Raw genomic sequence first — 21392 nt, forward strand, 5'->3', positions numbered from 1 at the left:
TAAAATTCATATCTATATCAAGGGTTCAGTTCCTTCAGCCACCTCTGTTTCCCAACTCCGTTATTGTTCCCTAATGTACAAAAATGACGTTGTGTCTCCAAAAAACATCAGTACATGGTCCCACTTTTCCTGAGATGAAGTCAGGGTGCAACTGTAGCATTCACTGACAGTGGTTGGTGTATGGTGTCACAGCTAACCATTTGCCTTTTAAGTTCTTGTGAAAACCTGTAAGACATTGTATCCTGCATATAAAATCAGCTGCATTTGCAATAATACATTTTTGTGCCATTTGCATACTATGTTTCACATAAAACTTTTCTTGGATTTGCTCAGCATAGAAGTGAGTTTTCTGGTCACTCGGGTTGTTATTATTTCACTCTTAATACTGACACAATGACTTTCTAGAATCCAAAGGTTTCTTAAAAGTCTGTACTGACTGGAGACATTCAATACCTTTAGGTGTCTCTTCAAATAAAACACGGAGAAGCCCAAAATGCTTGTGATCCATGTCATTCATCTATCTTCTGAGGGTGATACTCTTCCTCAGTGGCAGTACAAAGTGGGCAGCCGCAAATTCACCAAATAGTAATTGTGGGGAGTAGCTCAAATTGTCCCCACTCTGAATTGGAGAGACAGTTGAGCAGGAATCCTGAGGATGACTCCTAGTTCTGTCCTGGTGCATCTCTTCTCTTCCTACCAGTGCAAGACATCCACTCAGTACTGCAATAAGAAAGCAGCAAAGTATAGTTAGCTCTCACGCATTGCAGTGTACATGTGGAGAACCTCCAGATGTTGTTGGCCTCCCAACTGGCTGTGCTGGCTGGGACTGATGAGAGTTGGTGTCTGACAACATCTTGGAGGGCCCTAGCTTCTCCATCCCTGTTTTACTGCAAATGCAGGCTATGTTGGACATTTGCTTTTTGTAAAGTAAAAAGAATCTGAACAGATTGGGGGGTGGGTAATAGTAGCTCCGTATTAGGTAATATAATCTGTGCCTTTTATCAAGTTCCAGCTTCAGCAGCTGGCACCTGCATTTAAAAAGGTCTCAGATAGCAGAGCTCTTCCTAAGACCTTGGAGAGTAACTTCATAGACTACTAGTGGACCAACAGTCTTAGGACAAGGGAAGAAAAATGATCATCCCAAGGGCCATATTCCCTTCTGGCAACCTTCTGGGGGCCATATGGCAGTAGTGAGTGGGGCCAGATGCAAAAGTGAACAAAGTAACATGTGTAAAATTTACCTTTGTACAAATGCAGTAGGATAGTTTATATACAGACACCTGTATTCTCCATTCAGAAAAGCAATAGGTCTTACCTGAGTTCCAACTAGGCAAAAACACTCTGGATGTGAAGCAGAGACAGTGGGCAGGTAACTTGAGATGGGGTGATGTTGCGTGGGGAGATAGTCCTGGAGCATGATATTCAGCCCCCAGGTCTTTTTTACCCAACCCCTGACTTAGGGTGAAGGGCTATACTTCAGCATTGGAGCATCTGCTTTGCATGAAAGTCTTGGGTTCAATCTCTGGCATATCTAGATAAGGCTGATGTTCTGCGTCTAATTTGTATACAGCACAGTTCCTTCTTTCCAAATGTACATTGCAATCCATATTTACCTTTGAGCTGAATAAGAAAGCGGAGTTCCTTTCTGCTCTGACATCAAGAGCTGCTGTTTACACTAGCTTGGAAGCTTTTAAGCACTCCTTCAGTTCTCCTCTTGGCTATTAAAAGAATTGAGGGATGCAGTTCCAAGTCAAAATCGTTTAACTCTATGGAGCAAACTGCACAATGTCCTGGAGATCAATAATATAGCCACTCTCAATAAGCCAGTGCCATGGAACTGGAAGAGGAACAGCGATACAGCTGTTCAGTTGAGCTTTCTTTACATAGTCTGTGGTGTTTTATTTCATTTGTTGGGTTGGATCTAGACTAATTCATACTTGGTGCGGATTCAAATCAGTGGAAATATGGTTACTTCTATCCATGTTGTTGTTATAGCTGACAGTGTTTTTGCATGAATTCTCTCAAACACAGGTCTTGCTTACTACATTTCTAAGACACCTAAAGGCAAGTCTTAGATCACCACACTGTGCCTTCATCATGTGTTTGTGCCTCAGAAAAGCACTTTAGTTGCCCTTCTTTAATGCTGACACAGAGGGTTGTGGCTCTTGCCTCAGCTGCAGCAGGGATGACTATCCTGAGATTTGGAGGGAATGCTGAGATCTTGCCTAAAAATCTGCAAAGTAGCTTGTGCCTTCTGGCAATCTGCCCCAAGAGCAGCTGATGGGGTCATCATGATTCATTTATGATTGCAGAGGAAGCGATACACAACACCCAGAAACTTGATCCTTTGTCCTGGGTATTGAGGCCGGACTGTTCCCTCCTCAGTCCCATAGTCTCATGGCATCTGGCAGATATGATAAGGCCTGTAAATAGCTTTATCCCCCATACAGAACATGCTACCAATGGTTACTAACCAAGAAGGCTATGTTCTACCTCCACTGCCAGAGGCAGTATTTCTCTGAATACCAGCTGCGTTGCTGGGAATTACAAGTGGGGTGAGTGCTGTTGTGGCTCAGGTCTTGCCTGTGAGCATCTCATAGGCATCTGGTTGGCCACTGCAAAAACAGGTTTTGGGCAGGATGGTACTCTGGCCTGATCCAGTACAGTTGTTCTTCTCTTCTTCTGGTAATGGAGAATCATAGAATTTTAGAGTTGGAAGGGATCCCGAGAGTCATCTAATCTAACCCCCCCTGCAGTGCAAGAATCTCAAATGAAACATCCACAACAGATGGCCATCCAACCTCTGCTTAAAAACCTCCAAGAAAGGAGGGACCACCGCCTCCCAAGGGAGACATTTACACTGTCTAAACAGCTCTTACTGTCAGAAAGTTCTTCCTGGTGTTGAGTCAGAATCTCCTTTCTTCTAACTTGAAGCCATTGATTCGACTACTACCCTCCAGAGCAGGAGAAAACAAGCTTGCTCCATCTTCCATGTGACAACCCTTGGGATGTTTGATACAGATATATTCCAATGGCATATGTTCACAGTCTCATAGGAATCTTCCTTAAACACAGTCAGACCACTGTCCATCTAGTATTGGCTACACTGACTGGCAGCAGCTCTCCAGTGTTTCAGTCAGAGAACATTCCCAACCCAACCTGGAAGTGTCAGAAATTGAACCTTGGGACTTTCTGCATGCAAAGTAGATGCTATCCTACTCAACAATGGCCCTTAGGGTGTTTGTCACCTGCATCTTAAGATGCCTGGAACAGCAAACTCCCAGTACTGTCTGTTATCCCCTATCTATAAGCACATTTTCCCAGACACTGCCCCTGCAAGCAACAGCAGAGTGGAAATACAGTGTTGTTTGGAAGCATTGAAGCATAAGGCTTTCTATTTCATACCCAGCCTGTTTATAACGGAGGGAGGAAATCTGAAATAAATCAACCACTTTGCTTTGACGCAAGTGGCAATTGGGGGAGATAAGATACATTAGTGAAGGCTGTCCACCCCTTCTAACATTACCCCACATCCTGAATGGCACGTAGGACAAAGTGCAGGATAGCTGAGAAAGGTGCTAAAGATGCACATCCTGGGCAAGAGGGTGTCTCTTGTTTTCTTTGTTTGCTTCTTTGTTTGCCTTTGTACCCTGCCTTTGCCTGCTGGCAGAAGGTCACAAAAAATTGACACAACCACATAATACATTTAAAGCACATGGCTCCCCGCCCCCTCCAAATATTGGGAGCTATTTTGTTAAGGGTGCTGAGGATTGTAGTTCTGTGGGGGGCAAACTACAGTTCTCAGGTTTCTTAAGGGGAAGCCACGATTGTGAAAGTACTGTACTATAAATGTGCTATAAATATGTGGGTGTGACCTTAGATCAGTGTTTCCCACACTTGGGTCCCCAGCTGTTTTGGGGTGACAAATCCTATCACCCCTAGCTAGCAGGACCAGTGGTCAGAGATGATAGGAATTGAAGTCCAAAAACAGCCAGAGACCCAAGTATCTATGGGCTGAGGACAGGCGATTTGAAATTAAAGGCTAGTACTGGCATCACTGGCATCATTTTTTTTGTAAATAATTTTTTTATTAATTTTCACAGATAGTAAACAAAAAAAGGATACAAAAATCAAACCACAATCTAATATTTGAACTTCTAATAAGTAATCCTGCTATTTTACAAGTCTTCTTTTGAGGTTATTTAAACCTCAAGGCTTCCTTCCACCCCCTTCTACTGGTTCTTTGCATCTTGCATCATTCTCTGCATTTTGTTATCATTTTTACCCAATTGTTACTCCTTATCATTTTCTAGTTCCTTACTGCTTACAAGTGCTTAATCGAACCCTGTCAATGTACCAACTTGTTTACAATATTTCTGCAAATACACAATACTTTTCCCCCATTCTTTTTTAAACTTCTAATTGTCAGAGTCTCTGAGTTTTGCCATCAGTTTTGCATTTCTGCATATTCCATAAGTTTTATTTGTCATTCTTTTATTGTTGGCAACTGTTCTTCTTTCCATCTTTGGACTAACAGGATCCGGGCTGCTGTTGTGGTGTATATAAATAATTTCTTCTGTTCTTTGGGAATTTCTGTTCCTGTTACACCTAATAAAAAAGCTTTGTTTTTCTTTTTTAAGTTAGCTTAAATATACTCTTCAGTTCATTATATATCATTTCCCAGTGGCTTTTAATAACCTTACATTCCCACTACATATGACAGAATGTATCCTCTTTTTCTCTGCATTTCCAACACTTATTAGAACTTGTTTTATACATCTTAGCAAGTTTTACCGGTGTTATATACCACCGATACATCCTTTTCATATAGTTCTCTTTAACTGTGCTACATCCAGTAAATTTGAGATCCACCTTCCAAAGTTTTTCCCAATCATTCATTTGTATATTATGTTCCAGATCCTTTGCCCACTTTATCATTACACACTTAACCTCTTCATCTTTAGTTTCCCATTCCAACAGCAAATTATACATTTTCGACAGTGATTTTATATTATCCTCCACTATTTCTCTTTGAAATCTTTATATGGTGTAACTAAATCCTTTCTTTTTATCATTTTTAAAAGTTTCATTTAGTTGAAAGTATTGTAACGAATCTGTTACTTTCTGTCTGATTTCCTCAAAATCTTTCAACTTTAATTGATTATCCACTTCTGTTAACAGCTCTCTGTACGTTGGCCATTTAGTCCTCATGTTAACCTTTTTTTTTACTGATATTACTTCTGTCGGTGAGATCCACCATGGTGTCTTTTGTTCTAATAAATTATTATATCTCCCCCATGCTTTTAAAATTGCATTTCTTATTATGTGGTTCTGGAATTCTTTGTGCACTTTGGCTTTATTATACCATAAATACGCATGCCAACCAAATCTATTGTTATGTCCTTCCAAATCTAAAAGATCTGTGTTTTCTAATTTAATCCAGTCCCGAATCCAACAGATACAGGATGGTTCATAATATATCTTTAAATCTGGTAGGGAGAAACCTCCTCTATCTTTAAGATCTGTAATAAGTTTATATTTTATTCTCAGTCTCTTCCCTTTCCAGATAAATCTCATAATATCTTTCTGCCATTCTTTGAAGCATCTCATACTGTTTATCACCGGGACCGACTGAAACAGAAATAACATTTTTGGCAATAAGTTCATTTTAATCACCGATATTCTTCCCAAAAGTGACAAATTCATCCGTCCCCAAATCTCTTAAGTTCTTTTTTATTTCTTTCCATACCTTTTCATAGTTGTCTTTAAACACATTAATATTGTTAGCTGTTAACCATATTCCCAGATATTTAACCTTTTTGTAAATTTCTATTTCTAAGTCCTGTTGAATCTCTTTTTTATCTTTTCCTGATACATTTTTCACTATCAGCTTAGTTTTACTTTTGTTCAACTTAAAGCCAGACACCTGTCCAAATTCATGAATTTTGTCTAGGACTTTCAGAAGAGAATTTTTTGGATCCTCCACTGTTATTATAATATCCTCAGCATACGCCTTCAGTTTATATGCTTTATTTCCAACTGTTATACCTCTGATAGTTTCATCTGCCCTAATATTTCTCACCAGGACCTCTAATGTCAAACCAACCAACCAACCAACCAACCAACCAACAAACAAACGTGACAAGGGACAGCCTTGTCTTGTCCCTTTCTGTATCTTACATTTCTCTGTTATCACATTGTTTACAATTAATCTGGCATTTTGTTCTGAATATATTGCTTCTATTCTTTTCCTAAATTTCTCTCCAAAATTCATTTCCTCAAATGCTTTTTCCTCATCAGTAAACATCAATGCTGCTTGCTTTTCATTTCTTACTTCCAGGTATTCTATTACATCATAATATTCCCAATATTGTCCTTCATCTGTCGACCTGGAAGGAATCCTGCCTGGTCCTGGGGTACTATTTCTAATAGTATTGCTTTAATTCTGTTTACCATTCTATTTGCAAACAGTTTATAATCATTGTTCAGTAATGAAATTGGTCTATAATGTGTAACCGATGTCAAGCCTGTCTCTTGTTTAGGCACTAAAGTTATGTAGGCCTCTTTCCACGTTTCTGGTACCTTACCCCTTTTCCAGAATTCCATTCAGTAATGGGTTAATTATCAGCTTCTGTAACTTCTTATAATATTTGGCCTAAGGCCGTCCGGTCCTGGTGATTTCCCTATTTTAGCATTATTAATTGCTTCAGAGACCTCAGAGAAATTTACTGGTGTCTTTAATATAATTAATTTTCCTGTTTGAATTTTTGGTAATTTACTTTGTCTTATATAACTTTCAATTTCTTCTCTTTTCTCTTGTCCGATCCAATATAGGTCTGTAATCAATTGTCTTTTCTTTAATCTTTAATTTATTAACAGTGTTTTTAATGCCATATTTGCTTAATTGCCATTCCGATAGCTTCTCTGGCTTATTGGCATATTCAAAAAATATCAGTGTGTACTTGCTTCTGCACTTTGCACTGCCTGCTCAACCTGTACATCTTTCAAAGCAACAGATTCCACAGAGACACTATAAATTGATTCTTACGCTCTTATCTCCAAAGGTAACGTGCCCAGTAAAAGTTGTCCTGGAGGCGGGGAGTCTGAAATTACCTACATTTTTGCTAGCAGTCTCACACAATGCAAGAGTTTCTCCCAGAGAGAGCTGTAGCTACATGGGAGCTAGCTGGGATTTTTGCTCTGGGTGAAGCCTCCAGAGGGGCGCTATTGAGGCTGCCAGCCTGTGTGTGTGTGTATGCAAATATGCATGGGTCTTTGACCCAGGTGAATAAAGCCTAGTTTTGCCCCTGCTTCTCCAGGTGAAAGGCACCATGTGTGTCAAAAAACACACCCAAGAAACAACAGTCCCCACAGGACCTTTTCTTACCGATCACTCCTCAAGCTGAGCTAGCGAGATGGCAGGCACTGAAGCCACAACCCTGCTGGCAATAGGAGGACGGCTGTCAGCACGAAACAAGGGAAAGACCCTGCTTCGCATGCACAAGCACATTTGATAGATTTGAAGGCGCACTTCCTTCTGCCAATAGGCATAGACCAAGGGGTTGGCCAAAGAGTTGCACAAGCCCATCACCCAGAGGTACTTCTCTAGGAGGCGCTGCAGGGAACAGTGCTGACATGCAACCTGCACGATGCTCCCGACAAAGAAGGGTGACCAGGAGAGCACGAAACACCCCACCAGGATGGTGATGGTGCGCAAAGCCTTTGTGTCGCTGGAGGGCTGAGGGACTCGGCAGGCTGCCTCCAGTCCAATGTGTTCCCGTTCTCGAATCTGCTGGGCGTGGAGGGAGGCGATCTTCAGCAGGTGGCAGTGGAAGTAGATGAAAACAAAGAAAGCTGGGAAGAAAGTCACGCAGAAGAAAGTGAGCATGTAGGTGGGCTGGAAGACCTTGAAAAAGGTGCAGAGCCCTGTGTAGCCATCCGCCTGGAAGCTGTGAGCCATCACAGGGAGGAAGCCAACCAAGCAGGCTAAGAGCCAGAGCCCTGTGATGCAAGCCCCAACAACTGGGCTCCGCATGATTTTAAAGTATTGGAAAGGGTGCTTAACAGCCAAGTACCTGTCAAAGGTGACCAGAATAACAGTGAAGATGGAGGCAGCTGAGGGGCAGGTGATGCAGGCCATTCTCAGGAGGCAGTGCTTTCGGGGCGTCTGGTACTCAGAGCTGGACAGCTCCTCTGTGATCAGACTTGTGATGGTAAATCCAACCAAGAAGTCAGCAACAGCCAGATTTAAAACAAAGCACAGCCCAAGGCAGCCCCCTTTCGAGATCAGCCGTACCAGTGCGACAACCACCAGAGCATTCATCACTAGGATGAGGGAGGCCAGGATCGCAAGTAATACCCCAAACCCAACATTTCCCATGGCAGTCTTTTCTTTACCAGAAGAAAGGAGCTCTGCTGTCAGTACAAGCAACCCGAGCTGCTTCTTAGGGAAACCACCTTGCTTGCAGAACTTATTTGGAAAAAAATTCAAAACCAGGATATGATGCGTTGAATGAATGTCTTGCCGTTTCCTGAGAGCCTAGCGCCTTCTGCCACCTTCAGCTCACTAGCCTTGCAAAGTTCATACTGGCAATACCTGTCCAGGTGCTAGGTCTAGTCCCTCCCCCAGTTTCCAGACAACCTGAGAGAGGAGAGGGGAAATGCTTCCTGCAACTTTGCTGTACAAGCAAAGGCCACATTCTCTATTTACCTCTGATAGTGTGTCTCTAGGTTCCACAGTACTCTCAAAATGACATGCCTTTGTGATGAAGCCATCAGTTTGTGTTTGTATTGTATTGTGTTCCTTACATTCCTAAGTTTTCTTGACAGAAAACTCTTTTTCTACTTGTACATTTCCTTGAGTAGCCATGCATGGTAAGCTAATCATGGCAATATCATACCACTTTAAACAGTTGTGACTTTTATTTTTTCCATTTCTGAAAATACTTGTAACAACCACTTTGTACCCCACACTAATAAACATTTCATGTACAGACAACGTAAATGATACAGTCAAACATTAAGCAGGTTTGTATAATGCTTGAAGCTGATTTGTATCAGTTAAGAGCCATCTCATTTCTATTTGTCCCGGAGTGAGCTGTGGTTGGCTGGTGGTGAGACAACCAAAATGTTGCAAAATATCAGAAGGAAGCCATTAACCTTAGAGTAAAAGTCCCCTGTGAATTTTTATGAGGACATTAGAATTTTACCGCAACTGTCGGGTGGGGGGCCATGAAGATATTCCCCATTGACTTTCTTTAATAATATTCCACTTGGGACATCTTATAGGACCCACTAACCCCTTGCAGAAACAAAAGAATTCTAAAAGGAAATGGCCACATCTTCAAAGAAAGCAGAAATGAAGTTCTTTTGAGAGTCTGAAATCAAATAAGATCTTGGAACTGACCCTATAAAGGAAGCCAGAGATGGGTATTGGGGTTAAGTTAAAAAGAATAGGGAGAAAAAGCGTGAGCATGTATTCTTATTTAACTGTTTCCGACCACTTAGTTCAATAACATGACAGACTAGGCCTACTCCTGTCTTTATGGTACTCTCCAGATCATCTCTGAGAATGTTGCAGGATGGAGATGTAAACTGATGGACCCTAAATTTTTGCAGTATCTTTAGTTCTTTGTTGTTATTGGAACAACCTTCAGTGTGCTGTCTGTGAGGAGGAAAGAGTGGCAAGTTTTATATACTGTACTTTCTGAGGATCCTACTATTTAAGCAGGCTTTCCTTTGCTCTTAAGATTCATGATGCTGCTGTTGTATTATTTATATTTAATTGAATGTTTTATCGATGGATTGTGTTTTTACTGATGTATTTATCTGCATTTTTGGTTACAAAGTTTGGTTCTCAATAATTATATTGTTTCTATGCAGAGCACTTAGGGATTTTGTATACTAAGTGCTAACAGAAATATTTGTTAGGATAATAATAAATAAGTAAATAAATATTGCACGAGCTTTTGAGTTCTCCAGAACTCTTCCGTGCTCCCTTAAGCAGCATTGAAATCATTTATTGTGCTTCCTCCATTGTTATGTACTGAATTGAATAGGATCCAAAATGCAGCAGCCTGATTGGTCCTAGAACAATAGGATTCAGAATGCAGCAGTCTGATTGGTCCTAGAACAATGCAGCAGTATGATTGGTCCACAGGAGCCACCCAATCCAGCTCCAGGTGGAAGTGAATCCACAACCTGATTGGCCTACAGGAGAATCTCGGAATTAGCCAATCACGTGCAGCCCATTGTGTAAATAATGTATATAAAGCAGATATTGTGGGGGAATTTCCATTCCTTCTCACCACTATGAGCTGAATAAAGAGCAGGAAATCCACTCTCGACTCGAGTATATTTCATCCATACTTTAGATGTCAGTATGAGAATAGCATTCCCATGAATGAAAATCAAAGATGCATTGCACACACTCCAAGCTCCCTTTACAGTGTTAACCGCATTATTTATTTATTTCACAAACTTTATACACTGTTTGTTTGTTTAAAAAAAACCTCAAAGCGGTTTACTAAACGATAAAACAATAAAACCGATTTTTTAAAAAATTGCAGCCGTACTTGAATTGAGTGCTGGAGATAAGGAGGGGTATACAAAGCTGAAGCAAAGCCAGGCACAAACCTCGTCTGATCTGTGCCACTTTCTGCCCCATACTCACTCATGCACACATGCTGCCAGAGCAGCCTTATCTCTTCTGAACCCTGCGGAGTCCCTGAGACTACATTACCCAGAAGCCTTCACAGAACGGTGGACTCGAGCAGCCAATCAGAGCAGGCGGAAGCGATTTCCCTCCTTAACCCCCACACTTCCCCTTTTTAAAATTCGGCAAATCCCGCCCCCCGGTCGTCGCCCCCCCCCCTCCAGCCTTCTGCGCGGCGCACACGAATTTACTGTTGCTCATCATGCTCTCGGGTATTCAAGCCACGCCCCTAGAGACCGCCAATCAACAGGACGGCGTGCAAGGCAGCTTGCAGGCGGGGTTTGCGAAGCGATCGCAACGGCGGGGCCCTCCTGGTGAAAGGATGTTTCGGGAATATCGGCGTCGGAGGACTGCGGGACCAGAAGGTGGGCGTTGCTGGGCAACGGGGCGGGGCGGGGCAGGGCGCTGCTTCCTGTCCTGCCGGGATCGGATGGGAGGGTGCATGGAGCGGGGTTGTCTCACCACCGTTGTCATGGGAACCGGCAGCGGCCTGCGCTCTCAAAGAGGGCAGCTCCCCGGTTTTTGCTCATTGGCCCTATTTACCAGGTGCAGCAGCCACGATCTGCTCCTCTCAATCGCTGCCCCCTGTTTGGACCCGATATTTGCCTTTTTAATCACCTGGGTGCGGTGGTGTAGTGGTTAGAGTTCTGAATCTAGAACCTCATCTCAGATCCCCGGACCCACTCATGAAGAGCCAACCGTGCTTTCTTAGCCTAGCTAGCCTACCTCACAGGGTTGTTGTGAGGATGAATGATTTGGTTGGTTGGATCGATCCAGTTAAGCCCGCCTCTGAATAGACTAACGGAACTAAGTTAGCCCATGCCTATTCATCTCAATGGGTCTTCTCTCTGTAGGGCTGAGGTTGGCTGTGACCTGCCATTCGCATCCTGCACCTTCAACATAAGTAGTATTTTTCTCAGGGTGGCTAGTAGAGGAGTGAGAAACAAAAAAAGTGAAATGTAATGATAATAATAAATATTTATAATAATTAGAATTTATTATTTAAGCGAATTGTAATAACAGTACAGTGATTTAAAGCAACAGCTAAAGCAGCAACTGCTTATTCAGGCAGAGGGTGAAATCAAACTGCTCTAAGTAGAAAATGCTAGCCTCAGCAGCTCTGTGAATATAGAAATAGAAATGGGTTTTTTGCCTGTAATGCTGGCATTAGCAGTTTTGTGAACATAATTATTTTTGCCTGCCCTCAAATAATGGAACAGTACAGTAATGAGATTTCCAGGTCATCTGTCTTTGGGAGGGCATTCAAAAGGCAAGGAACCGACATAGAAAAGATTTTCTTATAGAGCCATCTTTGCTGCCTTGAGCTTCTTGAATAAGCTGTATATAAATGTTTATAATAATTCCCAATGATTTGCCCAGAATTGTATTTGTATTGTGTAAGTATTATTTTTTTTGCAATCATTAACAAAAATAATAATAATAAATGTATAACACTGTTGTAAGTTTGGGGGTTAGTCTTCATGAAGCCTGAGTCCGTTCTGATTCCTGGGGTCCTGGATCCAGCAGGGGTTAAAATCTAATGGAGGATCCCATTGCTCAACTAACCAGGCAAGCTTATTGGTGAATTAATGGCCCTTTGTACTGTCCTTAGTATAACAAAGGAAATACCTGGCTAGTAGTCAGAAAGCCCCAAACCACAGAGTTGTGTGAGCTGAGAGCTGCACTAGATGCAGGCAGAAGCTTGATTTCTGTTTGAATCCAAGGTTGTGACTATGGGAGAAGTAAGACTGGGGTGTTACTGCTGTGAGCCCCTCCATCTTAGGCTCAGGTTGTGTATACAGGTAATTCTCATCCCACACTGCTTTAACTTGTGTGATTGCAGCTTTGATGAGGGTAGGGAGAATATATAAATGGAGAACAGGGAAAATCCACTATTCCCTGCTGTCTATTTATTTTCCCCCACTCCACCTATGCACCCAGCAGGTATTCCTTGCTTCCTGGGCTTTGGAAAGAAGGCACAAGGGCTCTGGGAACATCTTACAACCCTCATGGCTCCTTCCCAAAGCCTGGCGCCTCTGTTATTCAGCTTTGAGAAGGCAGCTTGAGGGTTCTGGGATATTGCCAGAGCCTTAGTGCCACATACCCAAAGCTTGACACCTTGCTTACTCGGCTTTGGGGAAACAGCATGATGGCTGTGGCAGCATCCTTTGCACCTCCTACACAAAGCTCAGTAACTGAGGCATCTGGAATACTGGCCTCTCAGAAGATTGAAGGAGTTCCAACAAACTTTTCAGAGCCCAGTAAGCAGCCCTCCAACTTGCGTGAGAAGCAGTTTCAGGGGTTCCTGGCAATTTTGTGTTCACATGTGGACTCCTGACATCTAACCCTTGCATAAGATGCGAGTTTCCTGTATATCATATATATCATATATCATAAATACAGTAGTTTCTGCTGTCCCTCTGAACATGTCGGATTGTTACTAGGTGGGTGAGCTTTGCTGTCTATTTTGTTGTTTCTTCAGCTTGTAAACTGCCATGTGTATAGTAATATAGAAAGGCAGTATGCAAATTAAAAGGAAAGGAAACCAAAACATGGGTAAGTTCTTGGAACCCCTGGAATCTTGCACTGCTCAGAGATTGGGGTGGCATGCAACAATATGTTAATTAGATATATACGTTATATTTTGGGGTACTCTGTATAAACCACATATTCAGTATTCTGCCCAGCATAAAAAGTGGGCGAAATCTTTTGTGTAACATTCAGTGTTTGATTAAGACAATCAGCGTGCTTGTTTATTTTTTAAATCAGAAAAAGAGGTGCTTATTTTCCAATAGGTGATTACTTGGTTACTCACCCCCCTATATTAATCTATGGACACTTAATGTGCATACTGAGGTTGTGTGTGAAAGCCGAAGTGAATGTTTATCGCACATGAGCCTCTACATTAAATTGCTTCTCATGTAGAAATTTGATACCATAGTAGCTGCCCTGTTGCCTTGTCCACACTGGTTTCTTTCATTGGAAGATGAAAGAAATGTCATGTGATAGCTTCCACAGTTGGAGGCAGCAATACTTCTCAAACGGCTTGCTGGTTTCCCACAGGCAACTGTTAAGCCCAGGATGCCAGACTAGATGGACCATTGGCCTGATCCAGCGGTTCTTCTTATGTTCTTATGAGGTATTGCACATCATCCTATGGAACAACAGACATTCTTTTCTGTGACTGTAATGGTTTCCCCCTCAGATTTATATATACCTGTGCCACTTATCAATAAAACATTTTTAGGATGATCTGAAACGGAATAATCAGACAGTCTATGATTTGATTGTGGATGAGGGTGCTGACCTGGTTTGTATTACTGAGACCTGGGCGGGCAGGCTGGGAGGAGTTGATTTGGCACAGCTGGTCCCACCTGGATACTTGGTGCAGCATAAGCACAAGCCGCAGGCACGGGGGAATTGCTGTGGTCCACATGACTTCCATTTCCAGGAAACCACTCTGGCTTAGAGCTGGCTGTGAGGGTGTGTGCACTTGGTGTCAGGCCAAGGAGATAGTAAACTAGGGTTGCTACTACAGTGGTACCTCAAGTTACATACGCTTCAGGGTTATATACGCTTCAGGTTACAGACTCCGTTAACCCAGAAATAGTACCTTGGGTTAAGAACTTTGCTTCAAGATGAGAAGAGAAATTGTGCGGCGGCAGCAGCAGGAGGCCCCATTAGCCAAAGTGGCGATTCAGGTTAAGAGCAGTTTCAGGTTAAGAACAGACCTCCGGAACGAATTAAGTACTTAACCCGAGGTACCACTGTATACCCATCTGCTCACTGAATATGCCATCTTATCAGGAGGCCCATTTCATACTTTGTAGGAACTGGGCCTTGGGAGTTATGGCAGATTCCATTTGGATCTTTCTTCCACTGCATATCAGACAGGTGAAATTTTTGTTGTCTTTTTGGCACCTAAGGGAAAACCTTTCAGCAAATCTTTTATGTGAAATTTTTTTTATCTCAGTCTATATGTGCATTGGACTTGATTATATATATATATATATATATATATACACAGTGGTACCCCGCAAGACGAACGCCTCGCGAGACGAAAAACTCGCAAAACGAAAGGTTTTTTCGTTTTCGAGTTGCCTCGCAAGACGAATTTCCCTATGGGCTTGCTTCGCAAAACGAAGCTTGCCCCGGGGACAGCGGGTCTTCTCTTTTGAAGCAAGGGGCGGCAGGGAGAAGCGATCTTCTCCCCGCAGCCCCAGGTCCGGGGACAGCGGGAAGCGCTTCCCGCTGCCCCCGGACCTCTTTTGAAGCAAGGGGCTGCGGGGAGATCGCTTCTCCCCACCGCCCCTTGCTTCAAAAGAGGTCCGGGGACAGCGATCTCCCCGCAGCCCCTTGCTTCAAAAGAGGTCCGGGGGCAGCGGGAAGCGCAGCGCTTCTTCCCCGCTGCCCCCGGACCTCTTTTGAAGCAAGGGGCTGCGGGGAGATCGCTTCTCCCGGGGCGGGGGGGCGGGAACACCTGCCCCAGCCGCCCCACTTCGGAACGCTGCTCCGAAGCGGGGCGGGGGGCGGGAACACCTTCTGAAGGCGGGCGGGGGGCGAAAGTCTTTGTCCCCCCTGCCCGCCTTCCCAGGGGCTTTTAAATCGCCCCGGACAGCGGAGAAGTCCTCCGCTGTCCCGGGGCGATTTTAAAATGCCGCCCGCCAGCATTTTAAGATCGCCCGGACAGCGGAGAAGTCCTCCGCTGTCCCGGGGTTTTTTAAAATGCTGGGGGTGGGAAGAAAAGCCCTTGTCCCCCCCCCCAGCCTTCAGAAGAGGTCCGGGGACAGACTGTCCCCGGACCTGGTCTGAAGGCGGTTTCCCTAGGAACGCATTAATTGATTTTCAATGCATTCCTATGGGAAACCGTGCATCGCAAGACGAAAAACTCGCAAGACGAAGAGACTTGCGGAACGAATTAATTTCGTCTTGCGAGGCACCACTGTATATATGCGTGCGTGTGTGTGTGTGTGAGAGAGAGAGAGAGAGAGAGAGAGAGAAATAAATGCTACTTGACACACATACAATAAACCTGTTTGGTTTTTTTATCTTGCATGGCCAAAGAACAGGTAATGCGTGAATATCTTTTGTAGGAAGGACCCCTTGTAGCAGTTACCACAGAATTTCCAACCACCCAGAGTGTAGCTTTGCAGCAATATTTATTCTCTGGAATATTCGCCATACTGTATTTATGTTTAGCCTTGTAAATAAGCCTACAAAAATTAATAGCCTGCTAAGAGAATAGTACTGGGACGCAGGTCGGTGGTTCGAATCCCCATGACAGGGTGAGCTCCCGTTGCTCTGTCCCAGTTTCTGCCAACCTAGCAGTTCGAAAGCATGTCAAAGTGCAAGTAGATAAATAGGTACCACTCCGGCGGGAGGGTAAACGTTTCTGTATGCTGCTCTGGTTCACCAGAAGCGGCTTAGTCATGCTGGCCACATGACCAGGAAGCTGTACACCGGCTCCCTTGGCCAATAAAGCGAGATGAGCGCCGCAACCCCAGAGTCATCCGCGACTGGACCTAATGGTCAAGAGTCCCTTTCCCTTTACCTAAGAGAATAGTAGCCTGTGTCTCTATGCTGGTTGAAAATGAAGGGAAGGCTCCTCCTCCTCCACAGCCAGGTAGAAATGCAGGCTACTAGCTTCTTTGTAGGATAGTAAAAAAAGTGCCTTCTATCAACAGCATTGTGGGAGAAGGGGCAGAGTAACGCTTCCTTCCTCTGCCATCCTATTCGCTCACCTTCATGGAACTCCTGATTACCTAGGGCTACTAGGTGAGTTTTCTGCTGATCTTGGTTTCCCCTCACCTTTTTTCTGTTTCAAAGTTATGGTTATAAAATAAGCATGTTGGGAAGTTAAAAAGGTTGTTTTTTAGTGTGAATTAAGAAGAAGTACTAGTTTCTCTTGAGGGTTAAGTTATGGCAAAGATAACCACTCACAGGGCAGGCAGCCAGCAAGATTGAGGCTTGCCAATTGCATGCCGCTTCTCAGTGATCCTAGTACTGAAATCCTTTGCAGATTCACAGATGAGCATGCTGTTAATTACTTCGCCACCTGCTCTCTGGCCATCTCCCCATAATGTTCAGGATTTAGTCTCTTACAGAGTCACTGATTGGTAACTGATGGGGACAGATGCAGCAGTGGGCAGCAATTCATTTTAAAAAAAGAGTTCCATGCCTTTCCTCTTTAGCATCCCAGCGTTTCCAATTGCCTGCTGTGTAGCTTTATTGACGTTAAGCTCTCCTCTTGTTACGCTGGCTGCTGGCACTTGGTTTGTTTGCAGGGTCCAGCACAGCACATGCGTCACACACAGGCTGAACTGTGTTACTAGTTTGTGTTTATATGATGGTGCGGTAGTGTGGGTAGCAAGATAAAACACGCTGAGACTGAAGAGCACTCTTTGCGAAGCACCATCATGTTTTTTGTGCATTTCACAGGTACGGTTTGCATTCTGGTGTAATGAGATTCAATATTTTCGACTCCAATATGTTTGCCACGAGCAGTCTTAGTTTGCGATGGGGAGGTGGAGAGTAAAGTCTACAGACACCAACAGTCAAGTGAGACCGGTGCTCTAGCCAGAGTGCCTGCAGCCAAGTATAACACTGAATCTGAGCTCCCGGATCTTTTGGATTATATGGATTCAGCAAGAGCACAGTTTAAATATGGAATAGTTGGAGTTAAATCCACAGTGTATCTGGTCAATCTGGTGCTCTTGATAGCCTTTTAATGCTGTTTCCCCAGCTTTTAGCCTTCCCAATCTGCCTTGGAATCATCAAAGGCTCTCTGTTTGGGAGGGGAGGTTCAGAAGAGCTTCCAGGATTTTAATTTTTTTATCTCAATTTTTTTCTAGACTTTAATTTTCTAAATCTGTTTCTGTGCGGCTTGAAATGTGTTATGGGAAGGATTTGGAATTGTGTCTTTGAATATGTTTTTTATAATAAATGTTGAAACAGACAGTATTTAACCAGATGGGCAGTGGCTTCTTGACGTCTAGCTGTGGCTTGAAACAGAAGCAAGCCACTCCTAGGTGCAAGGGGACTGTAGGAAAATAGGTCATCTCTGAATCTCAAGTTTCAGTGTAATGGGAAAAATTAATAACATTTATATCCAAAACGTAATTGAGATTACCTCAAACTGGAAATCAAGCTCTGTTCTTTATGCAGATTGCTTCCACTGTTGATAGGTAAGCACTTTGTGACTGGTGAATATTAAAGATTAAAATTAGCTTATCTTGGCCAAAAGTATGAAAGCTGACTCCATTCTTTCCCCCTTTTTGCAGCTGCTTATACTTCCAAAGCATGAGTTTCATTGTGTAGTTATCATAGTCGGTCTCTTCTGTATGTGCAGCATGCATCTGACAAAGGAAGCCTGTGGCACAGCATTCCTGCAGTGTTTTTAGATTTTATAGGTCAAGGTGTCTCCCTGCTACATGAACGTTTTGGAAGACAAAGTTGACTTAGCTGTTAGCCTTTACAATAGTCATCTTCATCGTACAGTGGTAGAGGTCAGTGAAGCAGGTCATTAGTAGCAGTAGCAGGTTCAGATAGAAGCAGTAGCATAATACGTTTATTTAGACCACTTGAAAGTCACAGAAAGCGAGCTATCTGTCAGGTTTCACAGCTCTTCATCAGGCAAGATGTGTATTTTTTTTTTTTAAAAAAAGAGAAAAATGTTGCTGATAGAAGGCATGGTAAGAGCCAAATTATACATGACTGCAATTGTAGAGTTTGCCGTTGAGTGCAGTTCCACCCCACCACCCACATAAATTGGAGTTGCAGAATCCCCCACCCCCAATTCAGATCCGAATTGCAATGGGGGACTTGGGTTAAAACCTACAACTATACTAGGCTTAAAGGCTACATTACACTAGAGTTCCAATATGGTTCGGGTCTTTGGTGTTCACAGTTGGGGGGGGGCTGCATCAGCATTTAAGGGCAGAACTGTGCAGCTGAGGTCACAAATAGTTGGGTCCTTAAGATACTGTACTAATTAAGGAAGCTCTTAAGATTGTGCCAAGAGCAAAATGTATTAAATTGCATCAAAGTATACTGGGATGGAGAAAGAACAATTGCTTCCCACTGAAAATGTTAAAGAACAACAGATATTTGAAACTGATTCTATTGCTGCTCAGGACACCTTTGTATTCTTTGAGTATACCAAATTTATTGTCAAGCAATTATAGAAAAGGAGGAAGTCTACCTTTTACCACCTAATGCTGTCACTTTTTCTATGTGTGAAACAAAATGTCTCAAATAGAAGTCAGAGTGGAAAGTAATACTGTGTGGTTGTACATACCACTTTCCACTTCGGTCTCTGTTGAATTTGCTTTTAGTAGATACACAAGTTATAATCTCCAATTTCATTAATCTTCCTCCCCCTTTTTTATTTTACACCCTGCTTGATGGAGAATTCCATGAAACTCACAAGGTATCTATTTATTTCTCCTTTCACCTGGTCCTAAAAAGATCATATGCTGCTGTTTTAATTAATTTCTAAATCAAATGTGGCCAACTGCATTTTTGGGGTCTGTTTTAGCTTCCCCAAACAGGTTATCTATAAGTACGTAAATATGGAATAATGTTTTTAAATGTTTTTAGGCAATGTATGTGTTTTGTTTCCTTTGGGGTTTTTTCATATTTTTCCTTTTAAATATGTGGGACCTCAGATGGCACAGTGTGTAATTGTATTGCTGTTGTAAGCCTTTAGATTTAATCTTTAGATTAAAATTAGCTGAATTTGCAACTAAGAAGTTGGCAATTGTTTTTGCAGATTTTGCTTTAAAGTAGTCTGTTTCAGTTTCTATGAAAGTCCATTCTTCATAAACAGGAGAGGTGTACTTCTTGGCTCTGTAGCTTTAAAAACTGTAGCTTTTAAAACATGGGTAGGCAAACTAAGGGCCGCAAGCCAATCAGGCCCAATTGCCTTCTGGATCCGGCCCGCAGATGGTCCGGGAATCACCACGTGGATTGCAGGTGCGCACGTTCTTTCCCTCCCTCTCACATGGTGGTGCCTCCTCCTCCTCCCTCCTCCTGGCTTCTTCCCGCCCTGCCTAGAGGAGGAAGAAGGCTGGGTTTTGTTGGTGCCAGCAGCAGCAGCAGCAGCAGCAGCAGCAGCAGCAGCGCTCAAGCGGCCACCATTTTAAGCAGCCCCTCTCCGGAGCCCTTTCACCACCAGCCCCTGTCGCTCGCAAGACACAGGTAAGGGGGCTCGTGGTGCTCTTGCATCGTCCCCCCACCCCCAAAAAATATAGTCTGCCCCCCCCACAAGGTCTGAGGGACAGTGGAAAAAGTTTGCTGACCCCTGTTTTAAAACAATGGGAGTGAGGAAGCTAGAGTAGCAGCATAGATATTTCCTGCCCTATTCATGATGTGGGCCATACAGTGGTACCTCAGGTTAAGTACTTAATTTGTTCCTGAGCTCCGTTCTTAACCTGAAACTGTTCTTAACCTGAAGCACCACTTTAGCTAATGGGGCCTCCTGCTGCCGCCGCGCCGCCGGAGCACGATTTCTGTTCTCATCCTGAAGCAAAGTGCTTAACCTGAAGCACTATTTCTAGAGTCTGTAACCTGAAGTGTATGTAACCTGAAGCGTATGTAACCTGAGGTACCACTGTATTTAGCAGTTTGGCAAGTTATTCCTTATGAATTTGAGCTGTCACCATCCTAACAGCACAATTGAAATCCAATGTCTCCTGGGCTGAGTGTGTTTGCAGTGTCTTGGGTTGTGCCAGTGCAACCCCCTCATCTCTGGTGAGCAGTTTAGATGCAGTTTATTTTATTTTAATTTGCTTTCCAAATAACCAGTCACACTTTTTTGTCAATATGTTTTAAATAAACGGTGGCTGCAAATCCTATGCATGCTTATTCGGGAGCAGGTTGGAACATCAGAGAATTTTAGTGGGAGTGGAAATTGCCACTATTTCTATCCAAGGTCCAGAAGAGAAATCAATCCAGCAAGTACAATCTTTATTCTCCTGCAAATTGGTTGTTTCATCCAATACTTTTTTTTTACATTGTTTTTACACTTCTTTTATATTGAATTGATTGGTGTGGAAATAATTTTGTCATTGATTATGTAAGTTACGTGAAATAGCAGACCGTGAGTCAAACAGCGCAGTATTTCGTGGAAACTGAGCTGCGGCAGAATGGCAACTGCATTGATTGTGTTGAAAACAGGGTGGAATGGAAATTGTAGCTTTAACACCTAGAGGAGCAAGCCCCATTAAACTCAGTGAGACTTAATACCAAGTAAACATCCAGGGAAATAAGTGATGCAGCCCTGTTTTGAATTGAAACTTGCAAGACTGTTTTGCAGACAATGTACATCTTTATACCATAGAATTAAAGTGGTTTAATAGGCATTCTATGTAACTAAGAAACGCTGGGAGTTGTACTTCCTTAGGTGTTCGAGATCTCTGAGAGAGAGTACTTAGCACCCTTATAAACTACAGTTCCAGGAATTCTTTTGAGAAAAACCAGGACACTTGAGGTGGTATAAAATCAATGTAAGCTTGTGGTGTATCTATGTACAGTGGTACCTCTGGTTACATACTTAATTCGTTTCGGAGGTCCGTTCTTAACCGGATACTGTTCTTACCCTGAAGCACCACTTTAGCTAATGGGGCCTTCCGCTGCTGCTGCACCACCGCCACACGATTTCTGTTCTCATCCTGAAGCA

General features: G+C 43.1%; 2 protein-coding genes across 7 annotated transcripts in view; one reads left to right on the forward strand and one right to left on the reverse strand.

Annotated features, from left to right (window-relative positions):
* Nucleotides 1-4184: 4184 nt before the first annotated feature.
* Nucleotides 4185-10314, reverse strand: GPR119 (G protein-coupled receptor 119). Its single transcript, XM_080990194.1, has 2 exons — nt 7388-10314; nt 4185-4599 (listed from the first exon to the last, which is right to left on the reverse strand). The coding sequence occupies exon 1, from the start codon at nt 8378-8380 to the stop codon at nt 7391-7393; it is 990 nt and encodes a 329-aa protein (XP_080846320.1). The 5' UTR covers nt 8381-10314; the 3' UTR covers nt 4185-4599; nt 7388-7390.
* Nucleotides 10315-10865: 551 nt separating this feature from the next.
* Nucleotides 10866-21392, forward strand: part of ENOX2 (ecto-NOX disulfide-thiol exchanger 2) — a 42177-nt gene continuing 31650 nt past the window's right edge. For 3 of the 6 annotated variants that reach the window (XR_013981511.1, XM_080990148.1, XM_080990149.1), the window contains exon 1: nt 10866-11079. Coding sequence is in view for 3 of the 6 variants with exons in the window: in XM_080990148.1 (XP_080846274.1) it covers nt 10917-11079 (163 nt within the window). In the remaining 3 variants the exon portion in view is untranslated. Of the gene's footprint in view, nt 11080-11163; nt 11261-17000; nt 17153-18992; nt 19143-21392 lie in introns of those variants that run through there. The other 3 variants (XM_080990152.1, XM_080990150.1, XM_080990151.1) reach the window with 3 other exon arrangements.

This window comes from Podarcis pityusensis (assembly GCF_964106645.2).
Source record: "Podarcis pityusensis genome assembly, chromosome: Z".
Classification (NCBI taxonomy): domain Eukaryota; kingdom Metazoa; phylum Chordata; class Lepidosauria; order Squamata; family Lacertidae; genus Podarcis; species Podarcis pityusensis.